We start from the raw sequence: 25,116 nt of genomic DNA, 5'->3' as shown, positions 1-25,116 counted from the left end.
TCCTCTGGTTTCTGGTCTCCAGAGAGAATGTGGGTGTCCTGAAGTGTCACTCACGGGAAAGCATCCCAGGAATCTTGGGGTTAGGAGCTGACTGTCCCAGGGCTTTAGGAAGGAAGGTGGAGGAAGTGTACGGCTGTCTTTAGGGACTGAGTTTCTAATCTCTACTTGCTGTGTTTACAGAGATGGCTTTTGTTACATAACAACTCCTGTATCCCTTTACAAATTGATCAGAGGGTTACGGTTAGAATGTCAGTCAGGGCCACTTGCTCAAACCCTGGCCAAGCCAGGGAGCCTGACATTTTCATTGGTCTGCACCACTTAATTTTAGAGCAGGTCAACTTTTCCTTAAATACTGCAAGGCTGACGGTGGCCTTTGCTCTCAGCAGTTGTCTATAATTCTTGGTCTGGGGTTGAGGCCCAGTGAGCTCCCCCTTGTCAGCATGTCTGTTGGTATTATCTTCAGGTCACGTTTAGGCAGTCATGTTTGCTGATACTTTATGGGCTAGCTTCTTGGATGTTTTTAGGAGACAGAATCTCAGTAAACTTTCTATTTTCTGGCTCTTACAATCTTTCCACTCCTGAACCTTAGCTGCAGGAGTTGTGTTGTGGATAAGTATCAGTTGGAACTGGGTTTTACAACTCTGCGTTGTGATCAACTGTGAGTTTGTTTGTTTGTTTGTTTGTTTGTTTGTTTTGGTAATGGTGAGAAGTTTCCTTGATTGAAGAGTGAGAGTCGCACTTCTATCTGGATCTAAGGGTGGATTTTAGAATATAGCTATGCTTGATTATGCTGCATTAGTAAAGTGTTGGTTGTAGTTTCTCCTCCAAGGTCCATGACTTTCCTAGTCCTGGGTAGGTGTCTAGGTTTCCATTAATTACTAGGAATGACTTTCCTCTTGTTGGATGGGTCTTAAGTCTGACTCTAGAGCTGTAGTTACTGCTAAGGCATGTGTGCCAGTCTTGTACCCATGTACTGTGTATCATGTCATGCTGGCCATTATGGTTCATAACTGGATGGGACCACTGGTTCTTCTCCTTTGGGAGATTGCATGGTGCCTTCTTGTACCATGAAAGCTAGACCTCAGGGAGGAGGTGTCAGCTCTGATCCAGCTGGGTCCTGTGTCCAAAGTGTATGGTGTCTTCAGCAATAGGGATTTATCTTCCACTTCTGGGTAACAGCTGTAACCTATATATTATATTGGGAGTCTTTTAGACAACCTTGACTGGTAACTCAAAAGAGGATTTCTTGTTGATGGTGCTGGTTGGTATCTTGTTGGATAGTCTATGGTGGGGATTGTTATCAGCCCAGATGGGAAAATTTCATTTAAACTATGTAAGTACATGTATAAGCAGACATACATGCATTATATATTTAGTTGTTTAATGTTGTCTCTAGGATATTATATCTAATCAGAATCTATTTCAGATATATGTAACTAAATTTCAGTGATTTGGAGAAACCCCTACATAGCTCTACACCCCCCCCCCTTCAGCTTTTATTTTCATACATATTGTGTCAATGTTTAATAAATTGTTAAATTGTGTATGTGTATTTCTATTTTAAACATTCCAAGAGAAGAAAAGGGGCAAACATCCAGAGCTTGTTACATTAACACTCCCTTTGTATAGGGATCATGCTGTTGAGCATGCTAGCTGTGTGTCCTATCACCGAGTTGTATACCTGCCTGTATAACATCCGCGGCCGGTGTGGCCGTCACTTCACCTCTCCCCTGGGTTCGTGTGACCACCTGGCATAATTTTGCACCTGCCTCTTTTGTGCTTACTGCCACACATGGTGCATTTCCGGACATTGTAGCTTGGCATTCATTATTGTCTACAGTTGCTCTTAGATCTGTTGGGAGGAGGAAGGAGGAACAGCTGTGCTCTGCCTCTTGTGGTGCTCAGGGTCCTGCTCTCAGCAGCGTTCTGTGGTTGGGCACTGCTGTGTGCTGACATTTGGGTTTGTACTGAAGAATGTTCTTTAGCATTTCTGGCCAGTTATTTTGCTAGTAGGGAATTCTCTCAGGTGTTGTTTATCTGGAAATGTCTTTCTTTTGCCCCAGTTTTGAAAGTTTTGCTGGATGTAAGATTTTTGGTCATTTTTCCCCCACCATGCTGAATTCCCCTTCTCTTTTTGGCCTCTGTTTTTGTTTGTTTGGTTTTGGTTTTTTGCTTTTTTTGGTTTTTCTTTTCTGATGAGAAGTTATGTCTTTATCTTAGAGTCCCTTGGTAAATATGGTTGTTTGTAAGATTTCACTTTTGTCTTTGACTTTGAGCCTTTCAACTGTGCTATGTCTGTGTGCATGGGCTCACTATACTCATGTGTGTTTTAAATCACATATGAGACAGGTTTCTCTGAGTATCCCTGACTATCCTGGAACTCACAGAGATCCACTTGCCTCTGCCTCCTGAGTGCTGGGATGCAAGGCGCATGCCTCCTTGGACATGTTTATTAGTGTACATCACTTGTAAAGAGTGACAGGTTTCATTATGGCAGTGTCATACATGTATAGTGTCATACATGTATAGTGTCATACATGTATATCAAGTACTTTGGCCGTGCTTATTCCTCTCTTCCCCTTTATTATTCCTGATAACCATTCTCTTTCTTCTCACCCTACATTGCACATGCTATGTGCAATAACATATGCTATGTGTCTTGTGAGGTTGGTTTATTTCAGATTTACTATGGTGATCTCTAGTTCATCCATTTTCCTACCCATCACCCCACAAAAGAAAACCTAGCATATTTTTTTCCCTTTTTGCTGGCTGAATAAAACCAAGTTTTTGTGTGTGTGTACTTATATTTATATTACACTTTGTCAATCCACTCATGGGCAGCTGGCTGGCCCACAGCTTGCTGTGAGCAGTGCATTGGTGAGTCAGGTGTGGTGGCATCCTTACAAGCTGACTGATTCTCTTGGCTGTACCCCAGAAGCGGTGAGGCTGGCTCTTAGGGTCACTATAATTTTAATTTTTCCTGAAGCTTTCCTGCCAATTTACTTTGAATATTTTTAATGTTTTTTTTTTCTTTTCTCCATCTTATCTTCTTTAATATTAGGCACATGTTGGAACTTAATGATGTTCCTTTGGTAACTTTTCTTCTTTAGTTTTTCTTAGTTTGGGTTGTATACCCTGACCTGATTCTTATTTGCTGAGTCCCTCCATCAGCAGAAATTGTTGGATGCTGCTGGAGTATTTTTTTCATCTCAGGTGCCTTTCAAGTTTTTGGTGCACAAATTGCTCTAACTGTGATCCAGCTGAAGTTGGGTTTCTTGGCAGAGTGTTGCCAGCTTATGTGGCTTGCTTTTTGCTGTTGTCTGTCCGTCCGTCCATCCGTCCGTCTATCTATCTACATTTTCAAGACAAGGTTTCTTTGTGTAGCTCTGGCGTCCTGGAATAGCTGTAGACCAGGCTGGCCCTGAACTCTGAACAAGAAATCCTCTTGCCTTTGTCTCTTGAATGCTGGAATTTAAGGTGTGTGCCACTGGCTGGTTACATTTTATTTTTAATGTGTGTCAAAGTGTAGGTATGTGCATCTGAGTACCAATGCCTGCGGAGTACAGAAGGGTTTGGATCCTCTGCGTCTGGAGTCTCATCCAGGTGTTTGTCAGCCGCCCGCATGCGTGCTGAGAACCAAACTCAGGTCTTCTAGAGGACTAGAAAGAATTGTTAACTGCTGAGCCATTGCTCACTGGCTGCTGACTGGACACAGAGTAGGGTTTCTGTCCTGAGAAGGACTGCGTTCTTCCCGTGTGTGTGTGTGTGTGTGTGTGTGTGTGTGTGTGTGTTTTAAACTTAATGTTTTTATTGATTATTTGGAAATTTCATATAATGCACTCCAATCACATTCACTTCCCAGTCCTCCCAGGTCCACCCCCAACCCTTGTACACCCCCCCACCCCACCCCCCCCACCCCGCCCCCAGAACAAAAGAAATAAAACCACCAAGTCCAATTTGTGTTGCCTGTATACTCACCAGAGCATGGTCAAACTCCCGGTGGTAGCCATTAAAGCAACCTGGGTGCGCTCATTCTCGGCTCCCTCCCACCAGAAGCCATCAGTCGGGGAGAGAGAGCTACACTCCAGCATCCTTATCACAAGTTTAAAGAGTTCTCCTCATCTCTTCAATGACTTCTTGTTTAGACTGTTTCTTTTTGGGGGGAGTGGGATGGGTCAGGAGAGAAGTCACAGAGTCCTTATATGTCTCTTATTTTCAACTGTGTCTGCAGTCATCAATACCACTGCAAAAGCAGCTTTCTTGCCCTTTATAGCCAGTGGCAGCACAGATCAAGGGCCTCCACATGGTTTCTGGCTACAGCACAGACCACAGATGCCATCATGCCCTTGGTGTCAGCTTGGGCCATGGACATTAACCTGGCTTCCTCTTGGGCAGCAGGGCCCGGGATCCCAGCATGGCATTAGAGCAGCACGGACCACGGACATCCACATGGTCCTTGGAGGTGGCACACATCACAACATGGCCTATGAACATTGACGTGGTCTCTGGTGGCAGTATACTGCCCATATCACTTTGCTCCCACACCCTTTGGCACCACCCCTGTGCGCATGGCTCTGTTCTGCCATCTTTCCTTTCATTGAGTCTACTTTATAAAAGCATCTTCCCATAGGTCCTGCCCTTGTCTAGTTTTCTGGGGACACTCTGAGCCTGCAGACTCCTCTGCCACTGCTTTGTCTCCTCTGGGAGCATCCATGGGTCTCTCAGGCTTCTCAGAGCTGCTCTGTGGTCCTCTGTCAGGTGCCAGCTTCGATCACTGCCATGCTTCAGGTTTTTATCCTTGATAGTATTCCTGGGTCTGGTTGTGTAGCACCCACTCCTTCACACACTCTAGTAGCTTGTAGACGGAGTAGATGTGGAGGTGGACCAGCCTGAAGCACTGGCTCTAGGTCCGGATGACGACTGAGCTGGTCAGCACACGCTAGGGTCTTCAGGTGGCCGCCCGCCCGCCCGCCTGCCTGCCACAGGTCTTCCATTCTCCTTTGGTCTTGTGCAGATCTCCCCTATGCCATAGGATGTAGGGTGTAGGGTCCACCCAGCTGCTGCCAGCTGCTCAATACAGGCCTTCTGCAGTGGTGAACTGTGGAAAACAGAGTCTGCAATGTTTGCCAGTTGCTAAGACTACCTGCAATAGCTCCGTATCACAGGGATCTGAGGGAGACGGGACCTGGCTGCTGCAGCAGTTCAGGAAGCAGTCCCCAGGGTGAGCGCCCGGCTGCTCGCTGGAACCTTACAGAGAGACTGCAGATCTTGTTAAATAGATGCATCTTCCTTGCTTGTAAGGTCTTTGATCAGTCTCTAGTGTCTTTGCTGATTTTGACTGGTCTACAACAGATCTGTCAGGAGGCAGTTTTCATTTTGATACCATTTTATGCTACCTAAAATGTAAGAATATGAATGGAGGGAAGGAATAGGCTAGTGGTTAGGGTGTTGCTTCACAGTGGAGACTCTGCTGTGGTTTTGTATCAGAATGTCTCCTGTGTGTCACTTGACCCACAGGGACAAAGACATGCTTCTTCTATTCCTTATCGCAGTAGGCACTGTGGTTTCAAATAGAAATTATAGTAAATAGTAAATACTATAGTTCATTTAATCTTTCTACTTTAGCTATATGCTTCTATATCTTTCTGTATCAGGATTGAACTTGAGAGAGAGAGAGAGAGAGAGAGAGAGAGAGAGAGAGAGAGAGAGAGGTAGAGAGGTAGGTAGATAGATAGATAGATAGAAGGTAGATATAGATAGCTAGTAAGTAGAGAGTTATATAGGTGGATAGATAGATGCATACACAGACAGACAGGGCTGTTTTCTAAGTAAGAATCTTTTAGGAGTTAAGGAACATGTTTCATTAACCTGTGCCAAACATTGAAACTTTTGATAATTCATTAAGTAGATCAATTTATATTAAAAACCCTATGTAACCCAGGAAGCAGGATCTAAACAACCTGTTTTCTAACATACTATAGAAAGTTTATGCAATGGCCTGACAGAACTTGTATCAAAAGTAGGAACAGATCCTAAAAGTCTATTTGAAATTTGTCTAGTCCCTGCAGAGATTTGTGTCACCTAGCAGCTGTCAGATGGTTGACTTAGTTATATCAGTAGGGGACAGGGCGACAGCAGCCAGGCCTTGTCCTCCTGGGACTCCGGTATATTGACTGGCTGTACGAACCTTCTGGTTGGTTGGGTAGTTTCCTTGGCTCGCTCTAGAGAGGACTGCAAACCACCAAGATGGTGTGGAGTTGCTTCCCCCCATCCTGCTTTCTGTGACACTCCAGTCCTTTTTACTTTAAGAATAGAGGCTATGGCCGGGCAGTGGTGGTGCACGCCTGTAATCCCAGCACTCTGGGAGGCAGAGGCAGGCGGATTTCTGAGTTCAAGGCCAGCCTGGTCTACAGAATGAGTTCCAGGACAGCCAGGGCTACACAGAGAAACCCTGTCCCAATAAACAAACAAACAAACAAACAAACAAACAAACAAGCCCTGTCCCAATAATTAATTAATTAATTAATTAATTAAATTAAATTTAAAAAAAAAGAATAGAGGCTGTGGAAGGTGTGGCCACTTGCCCAGTACATTGTCTTGGCTTCAGTGTTTCTATTAGTCACATTATTACAGGATTTTACTGTTTGAAATGTGAGGACAATGTTGTCTTCATATCAGGAATGCACTACTCCCATTCATAGATTGGTTTTTAAATGGCATTTGCTAAAATGTGATCCTGTATCATTCTGTTTCGGTCACCATATTCTTAACCCAAACACCAGTGGTAATTTTAACATGCCTGCTTGTTTAAAGGTATTTGAGGTGGTGGAGCGTGTAGAAGAGCTGAGGCGGAAGTGGCCGGTGGCCTGGGGGAAGTTAGATGACGGCAGCATCGGTGTGGTGACGCCATACGCCGACCAGGTGTTTAGAATACGAGCTGAGCTTCGCAAGAAGAGGCTCTCGGATGTGAATGTGGAGCGGGTGCTCAATGTCCAAGGTCAGTGTCCATTGGAATGAGTCACGCTGTTCAAATGTCTCAAGGTGTGTCACAGTGGATTTTCAGTTTCTTAAATAATAGGTCTTTAAGAATCTAATATTAAGTATGATAAAAGTATCAATACCTTTTTGGGCTGGCAATGATACAAGTTCTTTAATATTAAATTTACATGTTTATTAAGGTTCCAGTAACCAAATTGAGATAGTGTTAACAAATTGACTTTATCACCATAGTTATATAATTCCACAAATATCTATATGACCTAGCCATAACAACATGACAATGCAATACAGCATGCAATACATGCTGTTGTATATCTGTAGACTTTTTTAAGTGACTATGTGTCTGCAAACTTGTTTTCACTGTTCATGAAATGAGTTGTTTTAAACTTTGTGCCTTTTAAATATATGAAGCATGTTATTATTATTTTATCTTTTATTGATTCTTTGTGAGTTTCACATCATGTACCCCAGTCCCACTCATCTCCCCACCCCTCATATCTGCCCTTTGTCCTTGTAGTCTTTTGCCAAAATAAAAAACAAACAACAGAATAAAGCATAGAAAACATCTCACTGAAACCATAGTGTGTCACAGTGTGTCCCACATCCCTCTGTCCACACGCCTTCACTTGCAAATGTTCATTGCAATGAGTCACTGGTCTGGTTCAAAGTCTCTGGCTTCTGTGACTTCATCGATAATGGATCCTCATTGGGACTCCTCCCACTTATCCTGTTGTTGCCCTGGGTCATGGAGCCCTGCAGCTTTGGAACAGCAGGACTGACCCTTTCACTTTCCCCAACCATTCATAGATGTTATAGATTTTGGGGTGGGACGCCAGAGTCCTAGTTGTGGGCCTGGGTGGTGGCAGAGCTGTTGGTGTCTTGGCACTTTCTTATCCGCACCACCAGATGAGCTTCCCAGCACTGCTCTGGCTAGGCCTCGTGTCCTTGGGACCAGCTCACCCATACCTATGCCTCCAGAACCAGATGAAGCAGTATTATCATGTGAACACCAGAAAAAGCCTAGTAGTGTTAGCTGCATGGTGCACCAGGAAGAGTAACCCAGTGTCTGGATCATGGGGAGCAAGAAGTTCCCTTCTACCCCATCCTGGCCTCACTCAGTTGGGTATTTTAGTAATGGACACAAATGCTCTGCTCCAAGAGCAGATGTAAGCCAGCCAGTGCTCTGTTGTACCTCCACATGGGTGGGAGCAGGTGAAAATGTGGGGATAGAGAAGAGAGCACTAGAGACCAAATGCGTGGAGCCTTGCAGTAGAATGAGGGGATGTTAGATTATTATAAGCAACAAATGTTACGAAGCCAGACCCCATAAAACTTCTCTGTGAAGTCAGCTGTGTCTGCTCGGCTTGGCAGGGGCCTGAGTGGCCCTGCTTCAAGGAGAAGGCCGTTGTGTTGGGTGGACGCTGGCCTAGATAATCTCACAGATTGGTTCCAGCAATATCATCAGGGAGAAAAATTAAGTGAGGCATGGTGGTACATACCTGGGATGTGAGCATTCAGGAGGCTGAGGCAGGAGAATCCCAAACACTGGAGGTTTGAGGTCATCCTGGATCACGTAGTATAGTAAAACACTGTTGGCATATTTTAAAAAGCAAAACAAAATCATAAAATAACCTGGTTTTATGTATATGGTAAAATGTGCACAACAAAATGTAACCATTTCTGAGCATTTTATGTGCACTTCAGTGGTCAGGAGTGCCTCCTGTGGTATACTCCTCAGCATCCATCGCAAGAACTGTCCATCTTTCCAGAGACTCTGTGCCCATTAAACAGTACCTCCCATCCTCTCCTGCCCTTGGCTAACACTAGTCTTTTCTCCCTTCTCTCTGTGGGAGTTTCAGTTCTCAGGGCCTCCTGTAATTAGATGCAGGCAGTACAGCCTGAGTAGCTCTTACCCAGCGTGCTGGATCAGACACATTGAGATCTCAGGGGTCCAGTTTAGGGCTTTTTCCTCAACTTACCTAGACTCCTGTGACTAGGCTTTGTTCACTGGATGCAGTGCCTCTGAGGGCCGTTCACATGTGTCAGCTGGGTCATTTGTGTGTAATCACACCGGACGCAGTGAGACGGTGCTCACTGGATCACATTTTTTGGCATTGTGATCCAAGCTTCTGTGGCCTGTGCGCAGCAACCTCACGGAGACCTTGCTTGCAGTTTGGTGGGATTTGTCTGAAGTGGGCTTGCTGGATCAGATGGTCACTGTGTTTCATTTTTGGGGACCTGCCTCCATTTCAGAGCCGCCATGCCTGCACTTATACAGCTGTGCATTTGGCTGGGATCTCTGGTGTCTTGTCTTCACCAGCACCTGTGGTTTAGCCAGGATGATTTTAGAGATGTAAGATTTACTGTATCAGTGATACCAGAGTGATGATCTGTCTTTCTTTCAATGTCTTTGTAGGAAAGCAATTCAGAGTTCTGTTTCTTAGCACAGTGCGTACACGCCACACTTGCAAGCACAAGCAGACGCCAATTAAAAAGAAAGAGCAACTTCTGGAAGACTCCACCGAGGACTTAGATTATGGTTTTCTCTCCAACTACAAACTTCTTAATACCGCCATCACCAGAGCACAGTCCTTGGTTGCTGTGGTGGGAGACCCTGTTGCTCTATGCTCTATTGGAAGGTGTAGGTAAGTCTGTGTCACTGAACTGAGAGAATCTAAATGGGAAATACAGAGTAATTTACATCTTTATGCATGTGTTTGTCTGTTACGACCACATGGTGAATTGAAATCTGGCTTACTTTTACCTGAGGTCCAGTGTTAGTGAGAGATAATGTTATTTAGGTCTGTTGATGGTACATGCAAGCTTCATTTCAGTCAGTGAGCAGTCTGCAAATAGACCTCAGTGTGCTTCACTCTGTGAGCGGTCTGCAGATAGACCTCAGTGTGCTTCACTCTGTGAGCGGTCTGCAGATAGACCTCAGTGTGCTTCACTCTGTGAGCGGTCTGCAGATAGACCTCAGTGTGCTTCACTCTGTGAGCGGTCTGCAGATAGACCTCAGTGTGCTTCACTCTGTGAGCGGTCTGCAGATAGACCTCAGTGTGCTTCACTCTGTGAGCGGTCTGCAGATAGACCTCAGTGTGCTTCACTCTGTGAGCGGTCTGCAGATAGACCTCAGTGTACTTCACTCTGTGAGCAGTCTGCAGATAGACCTCAGTGTGCTTCACTCTGTGAGCGGTCTGCAGATAGACCTCAGTGTACTTCACTCTGTGAGCGGTCTGCAGATAGACCTCAGTGTACTTCACTCTGTGAGCGGTCTGCAGATAGACCTCAGTGTGCTTCACTCTGTGAGCGGTCTGCAGATGCCCCCAAGTGAGTCTGTTCTCTCAGCTCTCTTCCAACCTGGAGATGGACAATGAGCAAAACGTCCAAACGTCTCTGTTGCTGTGTTGGTTACACCCTACAGGGCAGGGAAGTTGACTGACAAGAAACTGAATTAGAACATCGTGTAGGATTTGACTAAATAAATGAAGGGGGTTGGGGGAAGGGTAACTGGAGAGATGGCTCAGTGGTTAAGAGTACTGAAGGCTCTTCCAGAGAACCTGAGTTCAATTCCCAGCAACCACATGGTGGCTCACTGCCATTTGTGATGAGATCTGACGCCCTCTTTGGGTGTGTCTGAAGACAGCAACAGTGTACTTACATATAATAAATCTTTGAAAAAAAAAGTGGGGAGGATCAACACTTAGGAGTAAGAGATGAGGTTAGGTGTTGACTAGAAAGGCTGTGCTCAGAGGAGGCTGACTAGAGTGCGCTCTGTGGGTACCTGTGGCTGAAGTCTTTAGGAAGAGGGTCACCTAGTGCCAGAGCCTGAGCTAGGGTGTGTCTCAGGTGCCTTCAGTCAGGTTTACATTGTCTACTGTCTGCCGCCTCTCCCCTCCCCTTGCATTGTTGTTATTTTAATTTCTTAAAAACTTAATTTTATGATTAAATTTATATTTTAGATGATTTCCTATACATATATATTCTGAATTATTAAATTCTCAGTTCCAAGTTTTGATAATTTTGTAGTCATTTTCTTTTAAGGTTTCTGCTCGTTTGGTTTGAGACAGGGTCTCTATGTAGTTCTGACTGTCCTAGAACTTTCTATGTAGACTAGACTGGCTTTGAATTCAAAGAGATCATCCTGTCTCTGCCTCCCTAGTGTTGGGATTAAAGGCAGGTGGTACTTTCTGATGTTAGGGTCACTCTCTACTCTATTTTATAATTAACTTTATTTCATATTGTGTGAGTGTGTATGTGTGTGTATGGGGATGTGCACATGAGGGCGGGTTTCTAGACTTAGAGGTGGCTAGGAACCACCTGGTAAAATGCTGGGGACCAAGCTTAGGTCCTCTAGGAGCACAGCAAGTGTTCCTAAACCCTGAGCTGGGGCTCCACCCCTCCACCTTCAAGGCAGGCCTCTCACGAGCCCCACCTGGAGTTCACCAGCTGACTCTTCTGGCTGGCTGAGGACTTAGTCCCTGCCCAGCTCCTCCTCTGTCCTCTTGTCCCCACTCCACAGTCCTGGGATTAGAGGCCTGGGCCCCCACACTGGCTCTGTACTCTTTCCCTGAGCTGTCTGTGCAGCCCCATGTTAATGGTGTCCTATACAAGGGAAAGCTGCTAACTCAGGAATCCGCTTCTTAGCTTGGGGAAAGAGCTTTTTCTTAAACAAACAAACAAATAAACAAACACATAAATAAATAAATGAAGCTCAGTTTTCATAGCTCACTAGGAGCAGTTCTGTGGTCACATGGTATTAGTTTCATGTCTGAAAACCGATTGTCATTTGTTTATAATCACTAATGACAAAATAAGGAGTGCATTCCAGGTTACACAACTCTGTGTGTGTGTGTGTGTGTGTGTGTGTGTGTGTATGCGCGTGCGTGCGTGCGTGCGTGCGTGCGTGCGTGCGTGCGTGCGTGCAGGTATTAATACCACAGCCTGTATCTGGATGTCTGCAGGCCACTCTGTATAGCTGGGCCTCTCCTTCCACCCTGCCTGGGCTCCGGGGATCCCACTGGGAGCCTCATGTTGACACAGCAGTGCTTTTGTCTGCTGAGCCACCTCCCCAGTCAGGACTAAGTGCATTAGTGAGGCTCCAACTTTGCTCCTGTCCTGAGAATTTTGCTTTAGTTGCTCAACTGTCTATCCAAAATGTGCTGGATAAAATGTTGGAATGCTGTGGAGTTCTGCCATTCGTGTTTATGTTTACGATTAGAAAATATAAAATGCAAACAGCTCTGTGCTGCTAGGGAGATGAATGGATGGTCACAGGCTGTGTGCAGACACATTACTGTGAGTGCTCCTTGGAAGAAACTCCACGTATTTAGCTGGATGTTGAAGGAGCTATTACCTTTTCTCCAGACTGACCACACTGAACAGCCGAGGGCGAGCAAGGGTTCTTCCTGTGGCCTGCTGTTGAGTTGGGCAGGACTCATGTTTAGCTTGAGGCTGGGCCCAATGATGGCTTACTTCCAACTGCTTCTTACATCCAACTACAAAGGACTGCAGTTAATTCATGTGCTAAGCAGGGTTTGCTGGGGAGTAATAAACTATTGAGGCCAGAGAGAGCTTGCACAATGCGAATGTTGATTGCCTCTGTCATCTGGATAGTTTAAATCATGGTTCCAGCTCACAGGTTGATAGTGATAAAATCAATAATCAGAATGGATGGGTGCATTCTTAGAAGTTTGGCTTCCACAATACCTCCCTACCTTGTGCACTGTATGTGGCATTTTCAGGGGTCACAGGTTTCCTGAAGTGATTCCTGTGTATTACACCAGCTTAATCTTACTTGTTTTGTTATTGTTTTGAGTAGAATATGTCTATTAGTCTGAAAAAGATATAATGAACTTCGTCCTCCCCTGCTAGCAAATATTAGTGCAGCTGCTGCTCCTGACTGCCATCCCTGCCGCATGCTGCCTGTGTGCTGTGCATGCATTGCCCTGTCCAGACAGCCCTGAAGCCATCCAGGGCGGCTTGTGTATTTTCATTGTAAATGGGCAGCCTGACGCAGTGAATTTAAGTAAAACTGCTGAAGGCCTTTTGTGGTTCATAAAACAGTTGTCAGAGTGACTTCAAAACTCAGGCCTTTCTCATGAAAAAAATGACTGCATGACAAAACTGTGAGACGTTGGGGAGTGAGAAGAGGCAGGAACAGGCGGCCTTGGAGGAACTCTTCTTTAGAATGGATTTCATCATTAGCACATTTGATTAACTTGGTGAATATAAACATTTAATCAGTGTATAGAATATGACCCAAACATGATACTCAGTATGTTCCAAAGACAGTGAAGGAATACTTATTTTGTGTGTGTTGTGTATGTATGTATGTATGTACATATATATGAAAACAAAACTAATACAAAATTAAGACAGATTTACTTTGGCTCATGCTTTTCAGTTATCACAAGCAATGTTCAGCTAGAGAAATGGTCAGGACGGTGCTTGTTCTGGAAGAACGAGGAGCTGAGCTGCTCAATTTACCTGCTAAACTTAGAGGACATCCCGCCCCTATCTCCCCAAAAATCTTTGTGTGGGGCAGCCTGGCCTGACTTTAGGAGGGTGAGAAACCTTGTTTACAAAACCAATGAAACCAAAGCAAGGCTGACCCCTGAAGTTGACCTCTGGCCTCTGTCCGCACACACAGGCTCAACCACCCACAAACACTCACTCACATGCACAAAACAAAAAGCAGCACCATGTTTTCTCAGATATGTGGAATTCTGTTCCAGTGTATGGACATCAGTGGCTTTCTAGTTAACATTACTTTAAAACAGTGGTCAGCATAGTGAGAGTTTGCCGCTTTAGGGAGCGCGCCAGGCCTGGGAAGCCTTTATCATCACACTCGTGAGTTCTCATCCCCATGAACACACTTGAAATTCTCATGTGATCTTCCACTTTCTGTTAGAAATTCCTCAGGATGCCAATGAGAGTGGCCTTGGAGAGACCTCAGGGGCTGCGAGGCGGGTCACTGACAGCACCTGCTGCCGGCTGGCGACCTGAGCTCTATCCTAATGGAGGAAGGAGAGAGCTGACCTCCCAGGTTGTCCTCTGCCGTGGCACATATGCACATGTGTGTGCATGTACACATACAGACTTACACACTCATAAACACACAGCCAGAAGTGTAATACACTTACTTGTAAGAGCTTTGATGGAGAGGAAAACCTAATTTCTTTTCAGCTTTAAAACTAAACCATTTGGGATAGGCAAGATGGCTGACAGGTAAAGGCCTTTTCCACATAAACCTAGAGGGGAACCATTGTCCTCTGGCGTCCACATACACTTTATAGACTGGGCTCCCCTAAAACAAACAAAAAAAACACCCCAAACTTTTTGTCAGAAATAGTACATGCGTATCTAGGCTGCATGAGGCTCTGTTGCCTCTTCAGTCAGACTCCTCTCTCTGTGTTTTTCTCTCAAAGTTTAGAAGTAAGAAGTTTAATGAGAAATGTTATAAGGAGTGTTGTAATGCTGTACTCTGTGCTGTACACAAGGAAGCCAGTACAAGGAGAGACATGACAGATGTCACTGTGCACAGCAGTGAGGGTCATGGCCAGGGCCTTTTGCTCTGTCAGTGCGTGCGTGCTCTCACTCTGTAAGCTAGATTCTTTTTTGAGTTTGGCTTGTTTTGCCTACCTTTTCAAACTCTATATTTATATAATTTATTTAGTTCTTAGCACTTAGTTGATGCTATAAGTTGTGTTTATGACAAGCATTTCTAAGAGAAAATTTTATGAGTAGCTGGTTATTTTTCAGAATCCTCATGTGAATTACTTCATGACTCCATTTTATGTTCTGATTTGGTTTTATGTAATCTAGCATATCTAGGTTCTTATGTGTGTGAGTGGGGTGTGTGTGTGTGCACGTGTGCACGTGTATACATATTTGTGGAAATCTATGACAAAACACCTTCCTCACTTTCCCCCTTATCCCTGTGTTTGTATGTGTGGCCTACAGAGGCGAGAAGCCAGGTCCCGGGAGCTGGAGTTGCAATCTTGTGCTGTCTCATGTGGGTGTTAGAAGCTAAGAAGCTAAGGTTGGGTCAAGCGCTCTTACATCCATCCCACCTCATTTTCTTGAGATAGGTGCCTGTCATTAAACTTGGGGCTCACCAGCTCCACAGATCCCCGTGGGTTACAGGCTCTGTCCTAGCCTTTCTTTGTATGGGTATTGAAGCTCAGAACTCGTCTTCATGCTATGCAGCAAACATTTTACCTACCAAGTTCTCTCCTTAGCCCCATGCAAGGTTCTTTCTAATCTATAATTTATAGGAATATGCATATATATTTTAATTCTCTATGTAGTATATAGATACAATCCATTTGTTATTTACTGATGAGTTCTGAGAAAGGCAGTTTTGGGTGTGTTACCATCAAATGACTCTCACAGCAAATATTTACACATACCAGGAAGGACAGCCATGACATTGTTTGGTAGAAACCATCACTTTATGTATGCAGTGTGGTATGACTGATTGCTACGCAGAGTGTCACTGTTTGTAGATGTGTATATGTGACAAGTATATAATACAAGTATGCATATGTGCGTATAAGACTAGAAGTACAGATTTTCTGTAAATTGAGCTACTTTCAGTTTTGAAAACCTCATCACATGGTTCATAAATACATGATTCTGTATTAGTATTGATGAGCCACAATTTCTTATGGTCTTGTTGTATATAGTATGCTCCTAGGCTATCTACACTTTTGTTATTGAGAAAGATTCTATCTACATTGTACTTAGATAAAAATTAGCCTTAAAGATCCGAGGGGGTATGACGTGGAAAACTAAGGGTTCCCTGGAGAGTCACTTGTGTTGGATGGTGTCTTGCTGGGGCAAACATGTGAAGGAGTGTTTTCCTGAAGTGGACACAGGGGACAGGCTAAGGCAGACTCGTGAAGGAACGTTTTGCTGAAGCAGACACAGGTGAAAGGATAAGTATGCATCTGAAAGGACACATGATGAAGGATTTTTTTGTTAATAACATGTATGTATTGGTCTGTCGCCCCGCCCCCCACCCCCACCCCCTCACCCCCAGACAGGGTTTCTCTGTGTAGCCCTGGCTGTCCTGGAACTCACTCTGTAGACCAGGCTGGCCTCAAACTCAGAAATCCGCCTGCCTCTGCCTCCCAGAGTGCTGGGATCACAGACGTGCGCCACCACTGCCCGGCTCTGGTCTGTTTTATATTGTGTACTTGAGCTGCATTTGTCGGGACTCCATAGAGAGAAACAAACCAAAAAACTCCTGTGGTGTGCTGTAGTTTTTGTCGCTTTTGTAGACTTGGGCCAATTGGCAGAGCGATGTCAACTGAAACAGACACATGCTGAGGCAAGACCCTTAGAGGACACGTGACGTTTAGAGGGTATAAATAGGACTCGACAGATAGTGACAGACAGAACTAGGCTTACTTAGAGAACTAGCTGTATAACACTGTGGGTCTCCTGTCTTTGTTGATCTTTTTTTCTCTGAGAGAGGCACAGGTGAGAACTTCCCCTGGTGTCCCTCCTGCTAACAGAGCCTAGGCTGAGGCCTGGCTGTCTTCTAGGTAGTGCCACCACTGCTGATTCATGTTTGCTATTCAGACTCTACCAAACTAGACTGCTGGTGTATCCATAAAATGTTTGTGAGTAGATTGAGATGCTGCTACTAACCTGTGAACTGAACACCAATTTCCAGACAGCACAGATGGGAGTTTCTAAATAGGTCCACTTCCCCCATATCCTTTCTTTTTCACTACCTCTGGTGGGTGGTGGGCTACAAGGGAGGTAAAAGCGGTTAAGAACCATCATTAAAAATAGTTTTGTTTTTTTTTTAAAAAATGAGTTACTGTTGGCATCCAGTGTTGGGCAGTAGGCAGAATTTGAAATCATCTTTAATTACTTCCATTTATCTACTGGTATTTGTAACCTGAATTTCTGAATCTTTTCTGCAGAAAGTTTTGGGAGCGGTTTATTGCCCTGTGTCATGAAAACCACAGCTTGCACGGGATCACATTTGAACAGATCAAGGCACAGTTAGAGGCTTTAGAACTCAAGAAGACTTATGTGTTGAATCCACTGGCTCCTGAATTTATCCCCCGGGCTTTACGACTGCAGCATTCAGGAAGCAGTAGCAGACAGCAGCAGTCACCACCCAAGGTAAAGGCCCTGCTCTACACTGGCTCATTGTTAAAGGATTGGTATTAGAGGTCGCATTTGGTGGCCAACTGTATTTGCAAGGAACTTTCCTGAGACTTGAGTGGGTGACTGACAGCACAGCCTGGTGGGGACCATGCTTTCTGTTCAGTCATTCTCTAGACTCGGAGATGGCTGACAACTTTCCGTACCTTTGCCTGTCCTCCCAGCACCTCCGTCAATAGGGGCAAGGCTGGCAGCGCCTGTGAATAGAAGTACGGCTTAAAGGATTACTATACACTTTATTTTTATTAAAACAATCTGAAGACATTTATTAACTTGTGCGCACGCGCGTGAGTGCGTGCGTGCGTGCGTGTGTGTGTGTGTGTGTGTGTGTGTGTGTGTGAGAGAGAGAGAGACACACACACACCTGTGCCATGCATAGATGAGGAAGGAGGTCAGGTGACAACTTGGGAGAGTCAGTTCTGTCTTTGAGCAAATTTCCTTCACCTCCTAATTCACCTTACCATCCCCAGTGATAACACTTAAAAGCATGTTCATAAAGTTCTTATGTTCAGGAATTATGTTTTAAAATAATTTTTAATAAAGAAAAGCAACTGTTTCATTTCAAGTGGTATTTGGACATAGTTGAGACACCTTGCTGGATTCTTGAAGATGAAATGGTCCTGCGGTCTGGAAGCAGCCTGTTAGGAATGGGAGAGTGGGGCGGAGGGGGCGGTCAAGGCCATTTTCAGTTTGAGCCACAGTTATTTTGAGCAAAGACAGCTGGCTTGTTTGCTCCAGTGCATGAAAAAAAAATTCTTGCATTTAACATCCTGAAAAGCAGATTCTGAAACTGGCACATGTGGGATTCACTGCACTCTGCTAGTGACTTTATTGACTTTATTAAAAATTAAGCTTGTTATCTGAATTTAAAGCGTGTATTAGCACTGGTCTTCCTTCTACCTAACATGTGAGCAATAATGAATGGCTTCATATTTTGAAGATCTTTTAGCTAAATAGGGGCTAAGCTCCAAAGGAGTCTGCTAATGCACAGTCATATGCTCGTAGCTTAATTAAAACATGCTGATTTGCTTTCTGCGATTTGGTGTTATTGGAGGGTAAAACATTCTGCACAAATGTTGCTTCTGTGTGCCACATGTTAGATGCTAGAAGCATTGATAAGCAAGCCCCGAGTCCTTGTGAGGCAGATATTGGCTGGATGATGAAGGGTGGCAGAGCAGGACATGGAGTCAGAGACACGCCGTGGGCTTCTTGTTGAGGACATTACTGAGTGCATGGAGGCAGGAGGGTTGGAGAAAATGTAAACAAAACAGATAACAACAATGAAACCCAAGCTAGCTCAACTGGGCTGCATTTTTCTTTTGTTAGTTATTGCCTGTCTTCTGTGTCTAGAAGAGTATCTGATTATAATAGATGTTTGAAATACTTTATGGTGATGTATGTGCCTGATATTCTAGTGTTTGGGAGGCAAGAAGCAAGAGGATCAGAAGTTAAGGGTATTCTTGGCCATGTTATAAGTTCAGGCTAGCCTGGGCTACATGGCACCTCATCTGAGAAAGAAAAATGCATTAGTTTTAGATGAATAAGGAATCTCTGCATTATATGACTGTAGTGAATACCTGATACCATTGACTTACAAAGTGCTCAGGATAGCTACATGACACACCATCTGAGAAAAGTGCACTTTTATAAACCAGTGAGCGAGCTCTGTGCTATGTGACTGCATCATTGACTTAGAAAGTGCTAAGGTTATTCTGTCTCACAATTTAAGAGGCTTCAGTCTGCCACCAGTCGGCCCCTTTGCTTGGGTTAGACACTGCTTGTCCGAGTGGGACCCACCACTTTGTGGTTGGGAAGCAAAACTGAACCTTTATGTTTTGTCATTTCATTTTTAGAGCAATTTGAGGGATGTTACCATGGGATAGACATAGATTGGAGTTACAGTGATGGCTTTTTTTTCATTGTTCCAGCACTTGGAAGGGGGAGAGGCAGGAGGCTCACTATGAGTTTATGGTCAGCTCATGATATAGCAAGTTTTAGACTAGTCTGGCTACATAAAAAAACAAAACAAAACAAAACAGAAAAACAAACAAAAAACCCCAGACCAACCCAAAATTTGTTAAAAAAAGAGTTTGAGGGGTGGGAAGGTAGCTTCACTGGGAGAGTGCTTGCTTCTCTCAGCATGCACAAAGTTCCACCCCAGCACCATATTAAAGTGGGCATCGGGGCCATACCTGGAATCCCAGCACTTAGAAGGTAGAGGCAGAAGAATCAGAAGACCAAGGTCATCCTACTACCTAGCCAGTGGGAGGCCAGCCTGGGTTATATAAGACCCTGTCTTAATAAAACAGGAGCTAGAGAGATAGATCAGAGGCTGATGAGGACGGGAGTTTGCATCCTGGCACCTGTGTAATAAGCCTGGCATCTTCCAGACCCCTGCAGATTAAACTCTGAGAGATTGAATTCCCTCCTCTAAGTGCTGTGCCTAAGCACCCGCCTACAGCTCTGCTCATGCGCGTGCAGGCTCATACATGAGCACATGGGTGCTTTTTTATTTTTTTTATTTTTTTGGTTTTTTCTTTTTTTTGTTTGTTTTGTTTTGTTTTGTTTTTTCGAGACAGGATTTCTCTGTGTAGCCCTGGCTGTCCTGGAACTCACTCTGTAGACCAGGCTGGCCTCAAACTCAGAAATCCACCTGCCTCTGCCTCCCAAGTGCTGGGATTAAAGGCGTGTGCCACCACTGCCCAGCGGGTGCATTCTTGAGAATATGAACATGAGTGTGGGCACACGCACACACACACACACACAAGTAAATCTTCAAAATACAAAACAAAAAAGATTTTAGATGCCATTAGTTTTGAAGCAGAAAACTGAAGATGCAACAACCTTGCCTAAAGGCACGGACCTAAAGAAAGTTGGCTTGACTTAGCCGTGAACTTTAAAAACACTACTGTGGATATTTACATGTCATTGCGTATGCTTAGGAAGCACTTTGTTCTCCAAAGGTAAAACAACTTAGGTTACTTATCAGATATTTGTTTTTGTCTTTAAAGGTGAAAAGCCTCCATCATCCCCAGAATGATCATTTCCAGAATGATGGAATTGGTGAGTAGAAAAGCTAACCCCAGAAAAACTCACCTTTGAAAGACCTTATTATGGAAAAACCTGCCGTGATTCTGTCTGCATGTATGCCCCCCTCCCCTCCTCTCTCCTCCCTCCTCTTCCCTCCCCCCTCCACTCCCCTCCAAGCCCTTTACCCCTATCTCCAATCTCGCAGGCGCATACAAATGTGGGCTTTGTGTTCTTAGTGAATTCCTTATTCTCTTATGACAGTGTTGGTTTCTGAAAAGTGACCGATTGTAGCGACCAGCAAGCATAGCCTTTTACACAGCATAAGTGTTCACGGGGTATTTCCGGCCTATACATGTTTCAAGATAAAGTTCATTAGGATGCTCTTGAGTGTTGTGGTCATACTTGTGTAACCTTCACTCCCTATACGGCTATCAGGTCCCACGTCATATGTGGCAAGTCAGGACCTGATTCTGAGGAACCGTCCGCTTTAGTCTTGAGGCTGCTGTTGGGAGTTGTGCAGTCATGGTTCCCTGTGTTGAAGACTCATCTCCGGCTTCTCACACGTTAGCACTGCAGGCTTGGACAGCGTCCTCCGCACAGGCGCACTGTAGAGCTGCTGTTTTCTGTCATGCTCTACTTCGCACGCCTGCTCTTTGGTGGAGGGGTGTCATGGTTCACCTGGGACATGTGTTTTTGCTATTGGACGACTAGAGCATTTCTGTCTAGGTCAATGTGTATAGCTATTGAGTCTCCTTTTTGTTTGTTTGTTTTTCAGTTCAGCCCAATCCTTCCGTACTTATTGGCAATCCTATTAGAGCATATACTCCTCCGCCCCCTCTTGGACCGCACCCAAACTTGGGGAAATCTCCAAGCCCCGTTCAAAGAATAGATCCTCACACTGGGACTAGTATTCTTTACGTACCTGCCGTCTATGGAGGGAATGTAGTTATGTCGGTGCCTTTACCTGTAAGTGGATGTTTCAGATACTTTCTCCTAAATAAGTAGGACAGTCCCAATGAGTCTTTTGATACCCTTTGCTTCAGTGCTGGGCATTGAACCAAGGGGTCTCATGCATGGCCAGCAGTCACTGCTGAGCCACGCCCACACACTCTTAACCAAGGGGTCTCATGCAAGGTCAGCAGTCACTGCTGAGCCACACCTACACACTCTTATTTTATTTTTACCTTTTCAGCATCTGTAAAGTGACTCCTGTTTAACTTCTAAGTTTTGAAATGATGAGAGATATGTATTATTAAATGTAACTGGTTGGTTTATCAGAGACTATGAAGAAGTCTGTGGGTCTCCTGTTTTGATTCAAAAGCCTTTGAAATCTTCTAAAATGTTTTCCTCTGAGGAGAACGGTATAATTGATGTTTCTGTTTTGTCTTCTGCGTTTTATTCTCAGTCATGAACTGTTCCTAAGCAGCAGGGTCACTGAGGAGCCAGAGACCCGCAGTTCTCTTAGGCCTGAATTGGTCTGGGGAATCCCACACTGTTGACATATTAGGGCCACACTACCGAATATTCAGAAGAGGTTTTTCCATCTGATTCATAAATCCACTTTTATGTCTTTTTTGAAATGTTTGGTGGTTATTTTTTTTTAACTTGTAGAGACAGGAATATATCTAAATTTACAAGTTTTAGCCTAGGAAACAATTTATTTGATCTAAGTGAGGTAATTTCAGTGAGAGGTGATCTTGTCAGAGTGCTTTGACACTCCTGTCTGTGCCCACAGAGAACTGCTGAACTACAAGCATTCTCATCCTGTGGTAGTCACAGCCTGGCAGCCAAGCAGAGCAACTGTCAGCAGTAAGGCCTTGCCTGTGCCTCAGACCTTCTGATTGTAGCTATTTCTTTCTGGACAGCCTGGCAACATGATACATGGTCTGCTTTAAATAGTCTGTCTGTTAGGATTTCTGTTTCATTTTACTAGGTCAGAGAAACTTTTAGGATGTAAGATCTCTGAGAGTCTCTGTCCAGCAGTTAAAGCAGTGGCAACAGCAGTTGTCTTTGTCACCCCTGTATTGATCAGGCATATCTAGGAGAGCTTTTCTGCCTCTGTGATTTAAGGCAGAGTTGAGTCAATCAGAAGCATTCATTAAGATAATGACCTGTATGAGTTTTGTGTGGGATGACTGCCGCTCATGTAAGGTTGGAGTAGCTACTCTTTGAGTTGAGGCTCCTTAGATTCCTCCTCCAACCGTAGACCCAGTCTGTTAATTTTGACTTGAGAAGATCATTTCCAGGATCTGTGACGTACCTCTGTGTGGAGGGAAACGATTCAGGTCTATAAACTGCTTTGATATCTTGGGGAATAAGTACTAGTTTCAAGTCCTCATTTTCTTGTAACTTCCCATTTTCCCTAAGGGAAACCCATGTGCTAAGGGTTTTGAGAGCCAGGTTTTAGCCAGTAATGACTTAATAGCAATTCTGCCCATTGCTACTGCAGAGTGATGAACATGGTAGTTGGGTGAGAGTGTCATCTCTGTGTAGTTGCTTTTGCTAATCTGGAACGCTGTATCAGTTTGTATTCAGAAACATTACTCAGTTCAATTACTTTGTTTCTCATAATAATTAGGTGCCATGGACAGGGTACCAGGGTAGGTTTGCAGTTGATCCTCGGATTATTACACACCAGGCAGCGATGGCCTACAATATGAACCTATTACACACACATGGACGTGGGTCGCCGATCCCTTATGGTCTTGGACATCACCCCCCTGTCAGCCTAGGCCAGCCTCAGAATCAGCACGCAGAGAAGGACCAGCAGGAGCAAAATCGAAATGGTAGGTCACCGTCCTGTTAGAATCTAACCTGTTGTTTCAGCTATGATGCTAGGTCCTTGAGTTAACTGTGTGTGTTGTGAGGTGAGGCATGAGGCACTGATCCTGTAAGTTGGGGTTTTTTTTCCTGTCTGTGGTCATTTGCCTCAGAACTGTCTATAAAAAGCTTTGTTCTCTCTCGTCACTGAGCTGCCTCAAGCACATGCTGAGATCAGCTCTTTTTCATTGGCACATGGTGTGATCCTGCTAGACATGCCGGCCTGAGTGTCCCATCTTTGTCTGTGCTGCTTAGGAAAACAGGAAGTCTCGGTGCTCCCACTTCATTCTGTCTGTCTAGTCCAGGCTAGACACACATAGTTCAGAATCAGCTTATTTAAAAACAAACAAAAAAAATCAACAACCAAAACCAACCAACCAAAAAACCCAAGAACTAACTAGCGGGGCCTTTGATTGGAAAGCAGCTCTGCTCCCCACCACACCACCAACTGACCGCTATACAACTGATTTGGATTACAGAACATCTTTATGGTGATTCGGGAAGACTTGAGATATAGACCTATGAACAGAATATGTGTCCCTATCTTTCTAGGACTTAATCTCTTTTACCATTTAAAAGGAATTTGAATGTCAGGTCTTTGACATGTGTTGTAGGGGTAGAAGCTTGATTAAGATGATTTTTTAGCCTAACTGTCTTCCTTGTTAATACATTTCAGATTCTGATATGTTATTTTTGTATTTTTATTTAGTTTAATATACTTTGTAATTTCTCTTAAAATTAAAATAGAGCCATGGCCTAGGTGGGTGGTGCTTGCCTGTAATCTCAGCACTGGGAAAACTGCAGAGGATTATAACATCCAAGATAACCTAGGCTACAGTGTAATGAGACCCTGTAGTCTCTGTGTTTTGGCTTCAGTAGTTTCTGCTGCTTTACCCTTTAGCTTGTCTAGTTTTTCTTACACACTGTTTAATCTTCTGGCCAGCCATTGGTTCTTAGCCTTGGGGGTTACCATTCTCAGTTCTTGACATCAATGGTAAGTCAGCTTTGACATGATGGTTACTTTACTGGGGTCTAGTGCTGCCGCCAGGGCATCTCTCAGAAGTGCTCATGTCCAGCCACATCCTTTGTAAAACAGGGCTTAATTCTTACAGAGTAAAGCTTTTCCTACCTGAGAAGCTAGTCTAGCCTACTATAATCATGTTTTGAAAACCATAATTTTGCTTTCTATATAATCCATGGTCTACTTATGCTTAAAATGTTTCAAACTATAACTTAGGTTTCTGTTGCAATACCTTTATTCACCATATGAAGGTCACTGTGACACAGTACCTGAGATGAACCATCTCTATAAAGGAAGGATGTGTTCTGACTCCTAGTTTTGACGGATTCCGTCCCTCCTGGCTTTGTCCCATCGCTGTGGGCCTGTGGCTGCACAGTGCAGCTACGGCATGTGTGTGTGTGCAGTTCATGGGAGGAGGGAAGCAAAAGGCCACAGAGAGCCGGGGAGGAATCCCAGTGTCTGCTTGTACCCTCCAGTCTCCTCGTCCTAAGGCTCCCTCTTCCTATAGAACACTGGCTGGAGAGCAAAACCCTTCACACTGGGGACCTCGGGGAGCTTTTAGATCCAAACCCTCACTGTCAGGTTAGATAGCGTCAGTAAATTAGACTGATACATTATTTAGATTTTTGCTTAATTACATTTGCAACTGAACAAAGTATTGAACAGGCAGGAATGCCAAGGCCTTTTATGTGTCTAGTTTTTAAAAAATGAGACTATAAATTTTTGGAGAGTGGACCATTTTCTTTTTTATTTGCTATTTTCAGGTTGTTTGCCTTGTCATTTTTCATTTATAAGTTCTTCCGTTTTGCAGAGAAACTGTAGCTCTGGAAATGGAAGAGTAGAAACCACACAGTAGAGTAAAGCCTTAACAGCGAGTGCGTGATGTCTGAACTATTCTGCTCTGGCTAGTGTTGAATAGTTGCTAGAAATGCCACATTCACTGGAGAAAATTCATGAGGTTTTAAACTATTTTCTTAGGTAAAACTGATACAAATAACCCTGGACCTGAACTTAATAAGATCCGAACACCAGAGAAAAAACCTACAGAACCCAAACAG

The 25,116-nt window shown here is 44.2% G+C and overlaps 1 protein-coding gene across 3 annotated transcripts in view; it reads left to right on the top strand.

The window, feature by feature from the left end:
• Helz (helicase with zinc finger) overlaps positions 1–25,116 on the top strand; it is a 143,307-nt gene that overhangs the window by 93,965 nt on the left and 24,226 nt on the right. For all 3 annotated transcript variants that reach the window (XM_052197429.1, XM_052197428.1, XM_052197427.1), the window contains 7 exons: positions 6,814–6,997; positions 9,416–9,644; positions 16,941–17,145; positions 20,199–20,250; positions 20,993–21,183; positions 22,796–23,003; positions 25,037–25,116. In XM_052197429.1, coding sequence (XP_052053389.1) covers positions 6,814–6,997; positions 9,416–9,644; positions 16,941–17,145; positions 20,199–20,250; positions 20,993–21,183; positions 22,796–23,003; positions 25,037–25,116 — 1,149 coding nt within the window. The remainder of the gene's footprint in view (positions 1–6,813; positions 6,998–9,415; positions 9,645–16,940; positions 17,146–20,198; positions 20,251–20,992; positions 21,184–22,795; positions 23,004–25,036) is intronic.

The sequence above is a fragment of the Apodemus sylvaticus genome, chromosome 10 (assembly GCF_947179515.1).
Source record: "Apodemus sylvaticus chromosome 10, mApoSyl1.1, whole genome shotgun sequence".
NCBI classification, from domain to species: Eukaryota; Metazoa; Chordata; class Mammalia; order Rodentia; family Muridae; genus Apodemus; species Apodemus sylvaticus.
The sequence above is the reverse complement of the archived record's forward strand: the minus strand, read 5'-3'. Positions and strand labels throughout refer to the sequence as shown.